General features: G+C 52.4%; 1 protein-coding gene across 10 annotated transcripts in view; it reads right to left on the bottom strand.

Moving 5' to 3' along the window:
* Positions 1-16,125, bottom strand: part of Pla2g6 (phospholipase A2 group VI) — a 37,472-nt gene that overhangs the window by 10,872 nt on the left and 10,475 nt on the right. For 6 of the 10 annotated variants that reach the window (XM_075959903.1, XM_075959900.1, XM_075959901.1 and 3 more), the window contains 8 exons: positions 15,315-15,530; positions 14,015-14,198; positions 11,081-11,268; positions 6,979-7,075; positions 5,949-6,131; positions 4,387-4,495; positions 3,254-3,418; positions 1,741-1,819 (listed from right to left, as the gene is read on the bottom strand). In XM_075959903.1, coding sequence (XP_075816018.1) covers positions 1,741-1,819; positions 3,254-3,418; positions 4,387-4,495; positions 5,949-6,131; positions 6,979-7,075; positions 11,081-11,268; positions 14,015-14,198; positions 15,315-15,530 — 1,221 coding nt within the window. The remainder of the gene's footprint in view (positions 1-1,740; positions 1,820-3,253; positions 3,419-4,386; positions 4,496-5,948; positions 6,132-6,978; positions 7,076-11,080; positions 11,269-14,014; positions 14,199-15,314; positions 15,531-16,125) is intronic. The other 4 variants (XM_075959910.1, XM_075959909.1, XM_075959906.1 and 1 more) reach the window with 1 other exon arrangement.

The following is a 16,125-nucleotide window of genomic DNA, read 5'->3' as shown; positions in this document are numbered from 1 at the left end:
GTCTGGAGAGCCCCAGCTGAAAGGCTTGAGCAAACAAGCAAGACTCAAAACATAGGTCTGGCAAGAGCAAGGTTACCCATAGTGCAGGGCTGAGGTTAATATTCCTGTGGGTCCTTCAAGGGTCTCCTAACTCCTCACACACGGCCCTCGCAGGTACACCCTGGACTACTGAAGAGTCAGCGGTCCTCCTCCCGCTCTGGTCAGGAGCTCTCCCTCTTCCCGCGGGTACAGCTGCTCTGCCTGGGCCTCGACAGAGGTTTATGCATATGTGCAAGCCTATGAAATGGTTTGTGACTGCAGGAGGCACCATGGAAGCAAGGGTCAGGAACGGAGTAGGTGTATTTCCAGGGCGTATGGAAGCATATGCAAGCAGTGGCCATGGAAATGAGGGGCGGGTTGTGCCCCAGGAGGTTCACACCTCCAAGCAAGACTTCCAGGCCACAGGAGCAGAAGCTTGGCTGATGTCAAGAAGGGTAAGTTCTCTGCAAGCACACAGTATGTGCTCCCAAGAGGACAGGAACCCTGGCAGGCCTGAGTGGGGACCCCCACTCTGACTCACCTCTCAGGGGCTCACATTAGGTATCTGCTAAGCCAGACGACTATTCCTCCAGGAAGGCGCCCAGCAGCAGTGGGACAAAGACTGGACAATGGTACAGGGCAACAAAGGGAGGCTCTAGAAATGGCCAGTCCCTGTCCTGGCCACTGAATGCGCTGGCCAGTGTTCACCAGGGCTGTGCACCAAGACCAAGATTTGGAAGTATTCAATGTTGGTGGGGCACTAGGAATTAGGATATCTACAAGAATATTAATACAAGGTTGGGAGTGGGTCCTGGCCCCTAGCACCAGAAGACACTTCTCTCCCAGTTCCCATAACTCTGGTCCACAGCACAACACACATGTGCATATCTCCTGACTTCAGTTCTTTTCTCTAAGTTGGAGCACTGTGTCCAAAGCAGAAACAGATCAAGAGGCTTGCCTATCTTTTCCAAAACTGTAAAATTTTCCAAGTACACACACACACACACACACACACACACACACACACACACGTGTGTGTGTATGTACACATATAGAGATACACATACCTATATGTACATATATACATGTGTAGATATATAGACATATACACATCTGTACATATATACATGCACATATATGGACATAAACATACATGCATATATGAACACATATGCACGTGTATATGTAGATATATATCTAGACACATATACATGTATATACATAGACATATATGTATAAATATCAGGATTTTCTCTTAATGCAGACAAGGATTGGTCCCAGAGTATAAGACCTACGGTTTGGGGTGTCTCCTGGTAGATTTGGTGACCATGACAGGATTCCGACCTCTATCTCTGACCCTTCTCCCAGGCCTACCGCCTACAATGCCAGGGCACACAACGGCGAAGCACTGGGTCTGAGGAGGGAGGAAGGCAGGCTGGGAGCTGGCAGCAGAGGGAAGCAGATGCAGGCATCTCTCCAGTAGGGGTTCGGGCAACCTTCTGCCCATAAACCATAAGGCCAAGGAAAAAGACCACGAGACCACACTGCATGAGCGCAAGCTCAACCCTGCTGTGTGGCCCTATGCTGGGCTCCGGATGGGACATCATTTGTCACTGATGAGCCGCCACAGGTCCAGACTTGTCTCTACCATGCCTGCGCGGCTAGGAGAGGGGTGAGGGCAGCAGAAGTTCCACACATCAGCCTGTCCCTCGCTCTACTTACGTTCGCTTATCATCCCGCATGGAGCTCAGGATGAACGCCGGCTTCCGGGCTCGGGAGATGGGCATGAGGTCCTGAAGCTCTGTGGGAACAGGGCAGGACACTCTGGAGCCAGCAGGGGGGTCTCTAGAGCAAACAGAACTGTACCCCATCCTGCTATACATCTCCTCATGGCTAAGTTCCACCTGTGGCTGAACTCACACTCCACCGCCCCCACCGTCTGCCTCCTGCCCTAGGAGGGGCTCTCTGCCCCAGGATAAAGCTATGCTCGATGCCACGGGCCTGCTAGGCAAGGGCAAGCTGGAATGAGGAGGGGGCCTGCTGCTTCGGGGAGACTCTCCACCGGTCCAGCTAGCTCCCAGAAACTCCTGGAACCCCTCCTATCACCCTGAAGCTTGACCTCCCAGCTGTGTCCCGGGCCAATGTCCGAGCTGATGCTACAGACAGTCACCCATGCCTTGATGGCAGACCTTCAGTTTAGTCTTCCTCTGCGTACTAGCCCCAACACCAACCCTCCAGGTCGCCCTGCGTGACGAGGTTGACAGCCACGGTGCAGTGAAGCTAGAGGCAGCAAGGTAGGTGGGTGCCAGCAGTGCCTCCCTTAGCAGGCACATGCCACAGAGCAGGCAAGGGACACATGCAGGAGACTGGCCAGCAAGGCAGTAGATGGGTGTCAGGGACAGGGTGTAGGGGTGGTGCCTATGCTGGGTGTGCAGCTTGAGAAGGAGGAGTGGGGTGTAGAGCTCTAGCTACACTGGGGCAGGGTGGGCTCAGCGGCTTCTCTAGGCTTAGGCATTACCCATTCACCGCCGCACCCAGGCCCATCCTGGTTTGAGTGACTGCCTGCCTGTAAATGGAGAGAGAAAGATGGGGTGCTAGGGGTTTCAGGTTTTCTGCCCTCCAGAGCTCCAGGCCTGGCTAGGCTGGCAGGAGGGGCTGGGCTTTGGGCTTCTACCTCCACGGTTTGAGAACTTTGGCTGGGTAAGACTCAGTTCTGTTTAGAGATTCTCACTCCCAAACATTCTAGGTCCCTGTGTGGTCCAGAACACAGAAGGCCCTGAACAGGGTCCCCATCTACTCTGGGACTGTCTCCAAGGGCACCAGTGGCTTCTTGGCCACTCCAAAAGCCTGAAGTAACTGAAGGAGCCAGCAGGGGGCACATCACGTCTCAAGCCAGACAGATTCAAACAATGTGAGCGCTGAAGCCAGGAGACCTAGCAGCACTCCTTACCACCCACCCTTCCCTCCCAGGGAAGCAGAGGCGGTGAAAGTGCCCACCTGAGAGGTGCCATGAGAAATGGCTACCCTAAGTCAATGTTCAGGGCATTTTCTCAGAAATGCTGGACCTGGTAGACCTCAGGGATGTGTGGGTCATTTGGTGGCCTACACTGGCTGATAAAGCTTGGCTCTCCTCCCTTCAACTACTTCCGCCCTGAAGCCATTATCCTTTTGGGAGCTGCTGGGATTCGAGGGCCCAGACAGAGCTGAGGAGCGGGGAAGGAAAGCAGTGGCCTACCTAGGCTGTTTAAGCTGATCTCTGGGGGCTGAGTTTTGTCCAGAGAGAAGAAGGGGTGAGGTGTTGCTGCAGAGCTCTGGTCCGTGGGGACCCCCTGGATGAGTGGGAAGCGGTGGTCGGCCCCCACAGTTCTCAGCAGACTCAAGAGCGCCTTCCTGGTAATCACTTGTCAGGGTTTGGGAAGGAGAGATAGCAGAGAGCAGACATGGTGTCAACTAGAAAGTGAGACCCCCTCTTTGCAAATGGTTCGCATCTAGCAGGTGACCTGGCTGTGTGGAGAAACTACCCTGACTAGCAAGCTGGCTGGTCTGCTGCATCAAAGCAGCCTTCTGGCACCAGGGAAGGGGCTAAGGAGGACTGTGGGGTACGAGGGGATCAGAGTCATCCTAGTTACTGTGGGCATCCCCTCTCCTTCTACACCAGCTATGGTGCAAAGCAACTAATTCCATGGTCAGCAGTTCTCAGAGGGATGAGCCAGAGGAGACCCGGAAAGGATGCCACAGCTAGCACCTTTGCCTGCTTCCATCTTGGGCTTCGTGTCTTTTCTGCAGGGTTGGTTCTGAACCCAAGATTGAGCAAAACTGGAGAGGGGAGGAGGGGAAAGGAGGGGAGGGGCCATCTAGGCTGTTTAAGCCAATGGTGGGGTTGAGCTCTCTGCTGGGAGAAGAGGTCAAACCATCTGGGCCACACCCACGCTGACCCCACACTCCCACAAGCCCTCAGGAGGGTCTGTGAAGGGAAGCTGACTCCTACAACTCTGAAGCTGATCATGGTGGACAGGACATCAATGCACATGCGAGTCTATGCATGCACCCAGCACATACAAAGTATGGGCATATGTGGACATGCACGGCACATGCAATGACCCCATGCTTGCTTGCTCTGGAGCTGCACACCTGAGCCCATCCCACTGAGAGCCTGAACACCCTCACCGTGAGGTGAGGACCATGCTCAGCAAGCCCTTGGTGGGCCTGCATCCCTGTCTTTGGGGAAGGAGGCCCCCTTTGATCTGCATACACTCCTGGCCACTCGGCGGGGAACAGGGCCAGTCTGACACCTTACAGCTGGGACGTCCCTCCTCAGTCTCTATACCGCCACCCCCCAGCTCTGATCCCAGATGGCAGAGCACATACGTTTGCTGATCTTGGAGGCCATGAATGCAGGAGTCTCCCCAAAGTCATTTGGGGTGTCCACTTCTGCCCCAAATACAATGAGGGCTTTGACCATCTCCATGTTATCTTTCTGTTGGGGTGGAAGGTGAGAAGAATAGAGTCCATCAACTTGCTCACAAGTCCTCTCAGTGGCATGAGGAGACTCTGGGGCCTCCTGACATGACAAAGAATGCCTTCAGTGCACCCCTCAGTGAGGGCTTAAGAGGAAGAAAATGGAAGTTGTTTGGTTGGAAGCGTCATCTCAGCCCCTAACATCCTTATCCAAACAGTCTGGAATGTTTGAGTGGGGGGCTTCACCCCAGCTCCTGGCACCCATTTTGAAATGTTGGGTGGAGGCTCCATTTCAAGCCTTAGCCCAGACTCCACCTATGGAAGGCCCACCAAACGGTGACCCCTCCCCAGAGAGGGTCAAGACCACTCCCACAGGCTATTTAAACTGTCCCCCAGACAGATGGCGGTCTTCCTGGTTTTCCTTCCCCCTCTCGGTGTTTTCCCAGAGGTACACTTGGGAGCCCAGACATCCATTAAACCTGGGCTTCTAATTCGGTTTGATTTGGTCTGATTTGGATTACTGTGTCAGCGGTAAGAGAAATGTTTGAAGAACACTGGAGCAGCCGGAATCCTGGGTGGACATGGATTACTAACTGGGCATGACAAGGACCCCAATGCCTCAGGCCCATGGGAAGCTCAAAGTCTTCCCAAGTTCAGTCTTCCTCTAGTTTACAGAAGTTGACAGTGTGTGCAAAAACTAGCAACCACAGCTTCCTCCTCCCATATGACAGCAACCTGAGCCCTTGCCCCCACAGTGACCCCAACTGAGTCCAGCTAGCCCCTCCCCTTTGTGCTGCACATAATCAATGAGCAGCGTCTGAGTCCTGTTACCCTGCAGCTGACCCAGCGGAGCCAGCGTAGTCCACCCTGCTCCAGCTTTTCTGTGTGCCATCTGTTCTTTCTTCTTTCCCGCATCACCCAGCCAAGGTTCAAGGACCAGCTGTGCAGGACTTGGCACAGAAAGATTCACCCCAGCTCTTCCTCACAGGAAGCAAGGCACCTGGGCTGACAACCCAGGAGCCATGGTGTGGTGGTTTGAACAAGAATGGTCCCCATAGCCAGGCAGTGGTGGCGCACACCTTTAATCCCAGCACTTGGGAAGCAGAGACAGGCGAATCTCTGTGAGTTTGAGGCCAGACTGATCTATAGAATAAGTACCAGGACTGTGACCGACTGCTTCCCTCAGTCCCGTCTGAGACTAGACGGACAGCAGACAGGGCTGTTCCTGCCATGGGCTAAGCACGTTCACACTGCCGTCTCATCCCACTAGAGATGCTTTAAGGCTGAAGTCTATTTCCTAACAAACCAGTGGCTGCCACCAGGTACTCTGGGCCTTAGGAGGAAGCATGTCTGACGATGCAGCAGCCGAGGAAAGGAGGGGGTGAGCCAACACGGTGCCTCTATTGTTCCTCCCACACCCCCACCTCAGCTGGCAGAGCCAGCACAGGGAGGCCATGTGGCCACAGGCTCACCGATATGGCCAGGTGCAGTGGCGTGTTCCCATGCTCTCCACGGGCACCTGCGTTGGCCCCGTAGGTCAGCAGCACCATGACACAGTCAAAGCGGTTGCGCATCACCGCCACATGCAGGGCTGTGTTTCCTGTGGTGCTTGTGCTGTCCACGTCACAGCCGCGCTTCAGCAGCATTCGGGCCATCTGGGGACACAGACCAGGTGGGCACTCAGGGGGCAGCCTCCTGAGCAGTCCTCCAGTGTAAGCAAAGGAAGAGAAGCTCAGAGGTAGACTCTAGACCTGAGACCCCCACACACCGGGAGCTAGGAACTAGGTGACAAACAGGTGATTCTAGAAGCTTCTTCTGGTCCTTTCCTGAAGCTACAAAGGGGTCTCTGGACCAGGTCCCACAGCGCCGACACCCTAAGTCCTCCATGGGATGTGTCTCAGGTGCCTTTGCATGGTATCCTGGCTCACTCTGAACTATGGGGAGGACGATGCTGAGCCTAAAGCCCCATCCACCCTTCCTGCAGCCTGAGCCTGGATCTGTCACTGCAGCTCCTTCCTCAGACCTGACACAGGACACACTTTCATGCCTCACAGATCTGGCACTGAAGGAACATGTCTGAACAAGCTGGTGTCCCACAAAGGTAGCAGCTCAGCCCTCTTGCCTGTCACATGCAAGTACAGCCTGGGGTGTTGGTGGCCGGCATGTGTTGCCAGGTTAGGCTACCTGGGCATCCTTCCAGGAGGGAGAGACCTCAGCTTGGGTGGCTACAGGCTCTCTGTGTGAGCTGCTGTGCCCATGGACATATCACCACTGCCCCCTTCTACATGTGAAGTGCCATTTTGCACGCACTGCCTTGCTAACTTCCCAAGACCTCCAAAGTCAGTCATGGACAAAGGAATTCAGGCCACCAGCCGATGAGCAGCAGGACAGCCGTGGGACCTCAACTCTTGGGCACCTCTGACTTGTCACCAGGGGCCACTATAATCCTCTCAGTTGTCTCCTCGGGACCTGCCCAGCCCCTCGTCCGCCAGCTCTGCCTACCTCGGCGTTCTTGGCCCAGTGGAGCGGGCTGGCTCCGTAGCGAGGATCCTTGCTGTGGATCTGGTTGCTGTCCATGCTGATGATCATTTCAGCACACCTGGAAGAGAGCGGGGCAGTGAGGGCGGCACTGCGCCAGTCATGACATGGGGCTGCAAAACGGCCAACCATCTGGCCTGACCATGACCTCCGAGATAACACACCAAGGCAAATATAAATAAATACAACTATATTAAACTGAAAAACTGATACACAGCAAATGAAATAACCAACAAAATAAAAAGGCAACCTATGTGCCAGGGTAAAAACTGAAAACTAAGGCCAACTGTGGTTGGGATTACAAATCTAATTAATGTAATCCCAACATTCAGGATGCTGGGGCAGGAGGATTCCAAATTCCAGGCAAGGCTGGACTACACTGCATAGGCCTTTCTCCAAAAGCATGTGGGGGTGGGGCACAAAATGGTGCAGCGGCTAAAAGAGCTTACTGCTGTGCCTGAGGACCACTTCATCCCCGGGCTGCACATGAACAGAGAGATAAATGCAAGACAAGCATAACAATAACTATAAGAAGCAAGTCACAGCTGGGCGGTAGTGGCACATGCCTTTAATCCCAGCACTTGGGAGGCAGAGGCAGGTGGATCTCTGTGAGTTCTAGGCCAGCCTAGTCTACAAGAGCTAGTTCCAGGACAGGCTCCAAAGCTATACAGAGAAACCCTGTCTTGAAGAAGAAGAAGAAGAAGAAGAAGAAGAGGAGGAGGAGGAGGAGGAGGAGGAGGAGGAGGAGGAGGAGGGAAGAGAAGGAGGAGGAGGAGAGGAAGAGAGGAGGGGGAGGAGGAGGAGGAGAAGAAGAAGAAGAAGAAAAAGAAGAAGAAGAAGAAGAAGAAGAAGAGGAGGAGGAGGAGGAGGAGGAGGAGGAGGAAAAGGAGGAGAAGAGAGGAGGGGAGGAGGAGGAGGAGAAGAAGAAGAAGAAGAAGAGGAAGAGGAAGAGGAAGAGGAAGGAGGAGGAGGAGGAGAAGGAGGAAAAGGAGGAGAAGAAGAGAGGAGGGGAGGAGGAGAAGAAGAAGAAGAGGAGGAGGAGGAAAAGGAGGAGAAGAAGAGAGGAGGGGAGGAGGAGAAGAAGAAGGAGAAGAAGAAGAAGAAGGAGGAGGAGGAGGAGGAGGAGGAGGAGGAGGAGGAAGAAGAAGAAGGAAGGAAGGAAGGAAGGAAGGAAGGAAGGAAGGAAGGAAGGAAGAGAGGGGAGGGGGGAGGAGGCAGCAGCAGCAGCAGCAAGTCACAGGGCTGGACAGCTGGCTCAGAACTTAAGGACACTGGTTGCTGTGCTTCCAGAGGACCTGGGCTGTATTCCCCATACCCACATGGTGGCTAAGAACAGTAATTCCTGTTTCAGGGTGGCTGATGCCCTCTTCTGGCCTCTATGGGTACTGCATGCATAGAGGGGCAAAGATACAAGAAGGCACAACATTCACATGCATAAAATAAAATTAAATAAACATAATTTTTTTTTTTGGTTTTTTGAGACAGGGTTTCTCTGTGGTTTTGGAGCCTGTCCTGGAACTAGCTCTTGTAGACCAGGCTGGTCTCGAACTCACAGAGATCCGCCTCCCTCTGCCTCCCAAGTGCTGGGATTAAAGGCGTGTACCACCACTGCCTGGCCAAACATAAAATTTTTTTTTTTGGCTTTTTGAGACAGGGTTTCTCTGTAGCTTTGGTGCCGGTCCTGGAACTAGCTCTTGTAGACCAGGCTGGCTTCGAACTCCCAGAGATCCGCCTGCCTCTGCCTCCCGAGTGCTGGGATTAAAGGTGTGCGCCACCACTGCCCGGCCAAACATAAAAATTTTTAAGCAAATAATTTATCAGCTGTGGCCTGGAGTGTTACGGGCGGGTTACAGCAAGGTTGGCAAATCCCTGTTATGGCTTATCTGCTAATGGTGACATGCTTATTTGGGGGTTGGTTGGAAGCTAGTGATGTGCTATTTCACCTGATGGACAGAGATGGGCATGAATAGCTGTTAAGGGGGACTAAAGGATGTCCAAAATAGCATCAAGTGTGGTGACACGTGACTAGAATCTCAGCACTTGGAAGGCAGAGGCAGGAGAATCAGGAATTCAAGGTCAGTCTGTTTTGGTTTTGGGTTGTTACGTTTTGTTTTGTTTTGTTTTTAAGATTGACCAAGAGATCTTGGCTTTGGATCTCAGAATTCTATGCACAATCAAAACATTCTAATCCATTACACAGTCTTGTAGAATCTCCGACATGGGAATGGCTTTCCCTGCCTGGGAACTTCACTTTATAGACCCAAATAGACATTTCCCCAAAGAAGACATAAAAATGGTCCATGGCAACAGTTCTATGGCAGGCTGTTGAACCTCAATGACCACCAGGAAATGCAAATGAGAACCACTGAGATCCCATCTCTTGTCTGTGAGGGCAGCTACTATCAAAACATAATCGGACCCAGTGCTGGTGAGGGCATAAGGAAGAGGGAGCACTCTCACACCAAGCAGAGGAGAGGGAGCACTCACACCAAGCAGAGGAGAGGGAGCACTCTCACACCAAGCAGAGGAGAGGGAGCACTCTCACACCAAGCAGAGGAGAGGGAGCACTCTCACACCAAGCAGAGGAGAGGGAGCACTCACACACCAAGCAGAGGAGAGGGAGCACTCACACCAAGCAGAGGAGAGGGAGCACTCACACCAAGCAGAGGAGAGGGAGCACTCACACCAAGCAGAGGAGAGGGAGTACCCTCACACTAAGCAGAAGATCTCCATCATGGAAACTCACAGAGATTAAATAATTCACTAATGGATGATGAGTAGGTCAATTAAAAAAATCAGGGAAAAAATCCTGGAACTACATGAAAACAAACAAAAAACACACAACACAAAACCACTGGGACACATTTAAAAAGGCAGTCTAGGAGGAAAACTTATAATTCTGAGTGCCTACACTGAAAAATCAAAAAGAACACTAATAAATGACTCAATGCTACAACTCAAGAATTTGAAAACACAAGAAGAAGCTAACTCCAAACCCAGGGGACAGCCAGAAACAATAAAAATTAGAGCAGAACCCAATGAAAGAGAAACAAAGAGAACAAGACAGAGTCCCCACACTGCGCTCTCGGCACAAAAGTCGTCACTGGACTGTGACTCGGGATGCTCCGAGGGCACCGAGGAGGCCCACACAGGCAGCATGTGTCACCTGGTGTCCATCAGGTCACACCTGTCCCTCGCCCACCTGTCTGCTTCCCCTCTGCACTCCAGGACACTGGAGTCCAGTGCTGTGAGGAGAAGGCTCGAGTCTGGCCTGCTCCATGGACAGGGCTCCTCTAATTCATTTCTCAAGGCCAGTGCTTAGCACAGGAGCCAGGGGGAAAACCAACTGACCCCAGATGTTGGTCTGGCTGGGCAGCACAGGGGAGTAAAGGCTCACGATCAGAAACCCGGATGCATTAGCACAAAACTGTAAATGGTCTATTCTTTGCACAGCAGTTTCTGGACTTGGGTGTACAGCTACCACATTGCTGTGAAATATTATTTCAAGTGTGTTGCTTTTGTTTATGCTGATTTATTTAACTCTGTGAAGCTGTGATTATTTGCCTGTCTAAAACACTTGATGAGCTAATAAAAAGCTGAACAGCCAATAGTGAGGCAGGAGAAAGGACAGGCAGGGCTGGCAGCAGAGAGAATAAATAGGAGAAAACAGGAGAAAAAGAAAGAAGAGGGAAAAGATGGAGGAAGCTAGAACAGGGGAGGAGGACACCAGGGGCCAGACACAGAGTAAGAGTGAAATTAAGATACACAGAAGAAAACAAAAAAGCCCAGAGGCAAAGGTAGTCAGGATAATTTAAGAAAAGTGGACAAGAAACAAGCCAAGCTAAGGCTGGGCACAAATAAGTAAGAATAAGCCTCTGTGTGTGATTATTTGGGAGCGAGGTGGCAGGCCCCCCAAAAGAGTCCAAAGAGGAAAGGGTGGAGGGTGAAGAACAAAACCACCATCAACACCTAAGAGCACCAAGCGCTTTCTTAAGGCCAGCACCCTTGGCTGAGGAGACTTGAACCAGGGCCTGCAGGGGTGGGGTCATGTGAGGGCGAGCCTTACCCCTTCTGGGAGAACTTCATGGCTGTGTGGATGGGGAAGCCGCCAGGTCCCATGATGTTGCAGCGGGCATTGCAGAGCAGCAGCACACGCACCATCTCCTGCTTGCCCATCTGGCAGGCCAGGTGCAGCGGGGTCAGCCCCTGCTTGTTCACCTGGTTGAGGCCGGCCGAGGCGTTCTTCCCTAGGAGCTGACAGGACAACACAGGTAAGCTGCCTGCCGTGCCTCTCTCTAGCACCCCAGGGACCATCGCCCTCCTGACACGGAAAGGACATTCAATTCCACGAGAATAAAGGGGAGCAACGGCATGAACAGCACTCGGGCAGATAAGAAAGCCTGACAATGAGGTTGGGGTGTGGGGCGGGAACCCGGCCTGACTGTGGCTCATGTGGACATTTCTGAAGAATGTTAACCCAGGTGTGGTAGCACGTGCCTGAAATCCTGGTACTGGGGAGACTGAGGCAGAAGATGAAGTTAAAAGCTACTCTAGACTACACAGTGAGTTCCAGGCCAGTCTGAGCTGCATGAGACTGTATAAAAAGAACAACCAAAAGAACCTTAAGTTTTCTAGGTGGAGCAATTCTTGCTGCCCACCAGATGTCCTTCTGTCCTGCTTAGTCTTGTCAATGTGACCCAGCCTAGAGTCCTGGGAGAGGAGACGCCTCGGCTGAGGAATGGTCCGGGTCACGTTACTCTGTGGGCGTATCTCTGAGGGACTGTCTTACTGATGCAGGAGAGCCCAGCCCACTGGGGTCTCCATCTTCAGGCAGGTGGTCTCACACCTAGCTAAGCCAAGCACGAGGAGCAAGTGAGGAGCCAGGGAGCAGCGGTGCTTCGTGGTTTCTGCTTCAGTCCTTGCTTGAGTCCCTGCCTTGACTTTCCTCCGTGACAAACTGTGATCTAGATGTGTAAGCCAAGTAAATTCTTTTCTCCCCTAAGTTGCTTTTGGTCAGAGTACAGCAACAGAAAGGGAAGTGGGACTCCTTCAGTCCTGCAGGATATGTCTCTGCATGCAGGTATTGTGCTTTCAGTAAAAGAATTCGACATGACCTAGTGGTAGAATGCTCACCTGGCATGCATAAGGTTCTGAGTCCAATCCCTGGTACTGCCTCTTCCTGTCTACCCAAATCCTAAGGTACTTGAGTCTTTTGTATGGAATGGTTATTTTGCAAAGAGCCCACACATACCCTCCCATGTACTTTGTTATATGGGAGCCACTCTGTTGTCCAGGCTGGACTGGAACTGTGTTGGCATCCTAGCTAGCTGGGATTACATTCTGCACGCCCCATAGATGACGTCTATAATCTAATACAATGTGAATACTAGATGACACTTGTTTGTTTTGCTTTGCTTTTGCTTTCTCAAAACAGGGTTTCTCTATGTAACATCCCTGGCTGTCCTGAAACTCACTCTGCAGACCAGACTGACCTCAAACCCACAGAGATCCGCCTAACTCTGCCTCCCGAGTGCTAGGATTAAAGGTGTGTGCCACCACTGTCCGGCTAGATGAACAGTTGTTTGTGCTGTGTTTTTAGGAAATAATAATGAGGAAAAATTGCCCAAACACGGATGTAATTTTCCTTCAGAGACGAAGCCCACCCAAAGACACCCAGAGTGACTGTGCTAACAGGAAGCGGGAAGGACTTTGTCCTCTCCCTGATGACAGTTATGACCACTGGGGACTGCTGTGACACGAGGAAGCCTGGGGACCCACAAGTGGGGCAAGGAGCTGGCAACATGGGGGAAGCTTAGGCCAGCCTGCCCTATCCCCAGGTTGGTGGCCCTCAGGGACCACATTGTTTGCTTCTACCAAACCTCAGTTTCCTGTACAAAGAAAAGACAACTCCAACCCAGGGGAGCATTTTGAGAATTGACTAGAACACATGATGCAGGCACAGGAAGCATCCGTCGGAGGTAGGTGTGATGCATGACCACTGGCCAAGCACACTGCTGTTCCTCCTCCAGCACTGGGCATGTCTTCTCTTGGACCGCACAAGACACAGATGTGTGTTTCTAGAACAATCCAGATGCCAAGCAGAGAGGACAGAACCTGCAGATGGACCTGCTCCTTCTAGACAATAAAACACGAGCTGAGTGTCTGCCTTTCCTTTTTACTTAACGGTGGCTTCTCAACAGCACCACTCCATCTCCTGGTTAGACTATGGCTCAGCACACAAGCACACTAGCTGCTCTTCCAGAGGGCACCCACAGGGCAGCTCACAAGTGTCTGTGACTTCAGCTCCAGGAGATCTGTCACCCTCTTCTGGCCTCTACGGGCACTGGAAACATGGTGTGCACAGGCATACATGCAGGCGAAGCACCCATACACATAAAAATAATACATTAAAAAAAACCTTAAGCTGGGTGGTGGTGGCGCACGCCTTTAATCCCAGCACTCGGGAGGCAGAGGCAGGCAGATCTCTGGGAGTTCGAGGCCAGCCTGGTCTAGAAGAGCTAGTTCCAGGACAGGAACCAAAAAAGCTACAGAGAAACCCTGTCTCAAAAATCAAAAAAAGAAAAAAAAAACTTAAAACAGCTTCTGTTTTAGAACTTACAGAATCAACACGAGTGTCTCTGGCACTAACACCTTTAGGTGCTGGGCAGTTCCCATAAACTAGGTTAAGATTCAGTGTGCCTTGAGCAAGGGCTGACCTGATGCACCCAGCCCAGGGTCTGAGCTCCTGAGCTTCATGCCTGACTGGAGTTTCCATGAAGTTCAGCTCGCTGAGCTGGAGAAACTCCATGGCTAAAGGTATGTCTCCCTCTAAGCGTCATGGGGTGAAGGGTGAGAATGGGGCGAAGGATGAAGCCTCAGGGATTAAGGATGGCTGAGTGAGAAGCCTCAGAGTGACCCATGAACCTAAGGCCCCCAAGCAAGTTTCGGGCACAAGGAGGTGCCTGGTTGTTTGGTCCCCTGCCCACTACCCAACACTCACCTGAAGCACCTGGGAATTGTCCCCTTGTACAGCATAATGGAAGGCGGTCTCTCCTTTGTTGTCGGTGACATCCATCTGGGCGTGGCAGTACTGTACCAACTCCACCAGGATCTCACTGTCACCCTTGCGGCAGGCCAGGTGTAGTGGGGTGCAGCCCTCCTCATTCTCTGTGCTATTGGCGCAGCTGTTGGGGGTGTGGTGGGCAGTGATAAGATGGGGACCAAAAGCAAGGATACTAAGAAGCCCAAGTGCAGAAGCAGGATCCAGGCAAGATTTGGGGGTTCTGGGGCGAGCCAGAGCCACTGTGCTGTGTCTGCTGAGCTGTGCCAGGCTGCAGTGCATTCTGCTCACCTGTGGGGAGATGTGCCCTTGGGCTATGCCAGCATGAGGGGGCAAGAGGATGACACAGAAAAGGTCACATAACAGACACTTGTTGAACCACTGTACTCCAGGAATTGTTGTGAGATGGGACACCAGGGTGCCCAAGGTCACGCATGAGAGCTGGAGAGCTCAGAGAGAGGTTTTGGTTTTGGTTTAGAAATAAGGTCTCACTATGTAGACCGGGCCAGCCTCGAACTCACAGAGATCTGTCTGCCTCTGCCCCCCAAGTGCTAAAACTAAAGCCACACATTACCATACCCAACTTGGTGAGGTTTCAACTAGAACCCAGGCATTGAACAGAGAAGTATGCGGTGGCCAGGCAGTGACTTGCAAGGACATCCAAGGAGACCTCTTTAGGGAATCTGCAGATACAGCATTGACTAGATGGATATAAAAGAGGCCATCCGAGCTTCCAGGAGAACAGCGGGGCTTGGGAAGGAGACTATGGCCCGAGCCCCTATGCAGCCTTCTCCTATTGAATAGCCTGGTTCCAGAGCCTCTCTCTGAGGTGACTGAGTAGTTGAAAGAACTCAGTGTTTAGCCGGGCGATGTTGGTGCACGCCTTTAATCCCAGCACTCGGGAGGCAGAGGCAGGCGGATCTCTGTGAGTTCGAGACCAGCCTGGTCTACAGAGCTAGTTCCAGGACAGGCTCCAAAGCCACAGAGAAACCCTGTCTCAAAAAACAAACAAACAAAAAAAAGAACTCCGTGTTTGCATTTCCTTCTGACTGTAATCAGTGTCCACTCGTGAGCCAGGGCAGTGCTGCTCCGTTCTTACCCGAGCCACAGACACAACAAAGGCTGAGTGGGGAGACTCCATACACGCAGCATGTGTACTGCACAGGGACGATCACACCCCCCACCACACTCCAGTGGCCCAGCCCCACACAACACGCACCCCCACGGCCCGACCGCCCACCTGATGATGCGGCTGTGATGGAAGCACTCCCGGATGCCCAGCTCCACCGCTAGGTGCGTCACCGTCCAGCTGGGGTGGCTGCGGATGAGGTCGGACAGGTGCTGCAGCACCTCCACATGCAGGACCTGCATGGAGCTCTCGTAGAAGGGCGGCAGCTGGGAGGAATACTGCTGGAAGTTCACCAGGGCGTCCGCCTCTGACTCCAGCTGGAACAGTCTGCCGCCAAGGAAGAGGGGCCACTAAGGTGAGCCATGGGGACAGAAGGTGAGCCAACTGAGGGGTAGTACCCACCATAGTCAGACTGTGGATGCCGCAAACAAGCCACCCGCTGCCCCAGGCTGCAGCCTGATCCCCTTGCTCCAACAGCAAAAGCAAAAATAGAGTTTACTTTGAACTTAATTGTGTGTAAAGTCTTCCTCTGGTAATGGAAATCTCCTCTGCTTTGGTTGCCACATTCTGAGCCTCAGTCTCAAACTCTGGCTCTTTGTATATGGTCAGAATTAAGTGATAGCTAACCTAGATGGCCAGCTACAGGTACCATGTGAGTTACGGCTCAATCATCTATGCGATGGGCATTACACAGCCATTTAAAATGGTTTAATGTAATAGGGAGGGGCTAGCAAAATAACCCAGTGAGTAAATGCATCCACTGCCATACCTAACAACCATAACCCCAGCACTAAGGTTAAGAGCACTGGTTGCTCTTCCAGAGGTCCTGAGTTCAATTCCCAGCAACCATTTGGTGGCTCACAACCATCCATAAAGAGATATGGTGCCCTCTTCTGGTATGCAGGCAGAACACTGTATACAT

The sequence above is a fragment of the Microtus pennsylvanicus genome, chromosome 2 (assembly GCF_037038515.1).
Source record: "Microtus pennsylvanicus isolate mMicPen1 chromosome 2, mMicPen1.hap1, whole genome shotgun sequence".
In the NCBI taxonomy this organism is placed as follows: Eukaryota; Metazoa; Chordata; class Mammalia; order Rodentia; family Cricetidae; genus Microtus; species Microtus pennsylvanicus.
This window is presented reverse-complemented; position numbering and strand designations above follow the sequence as displayed.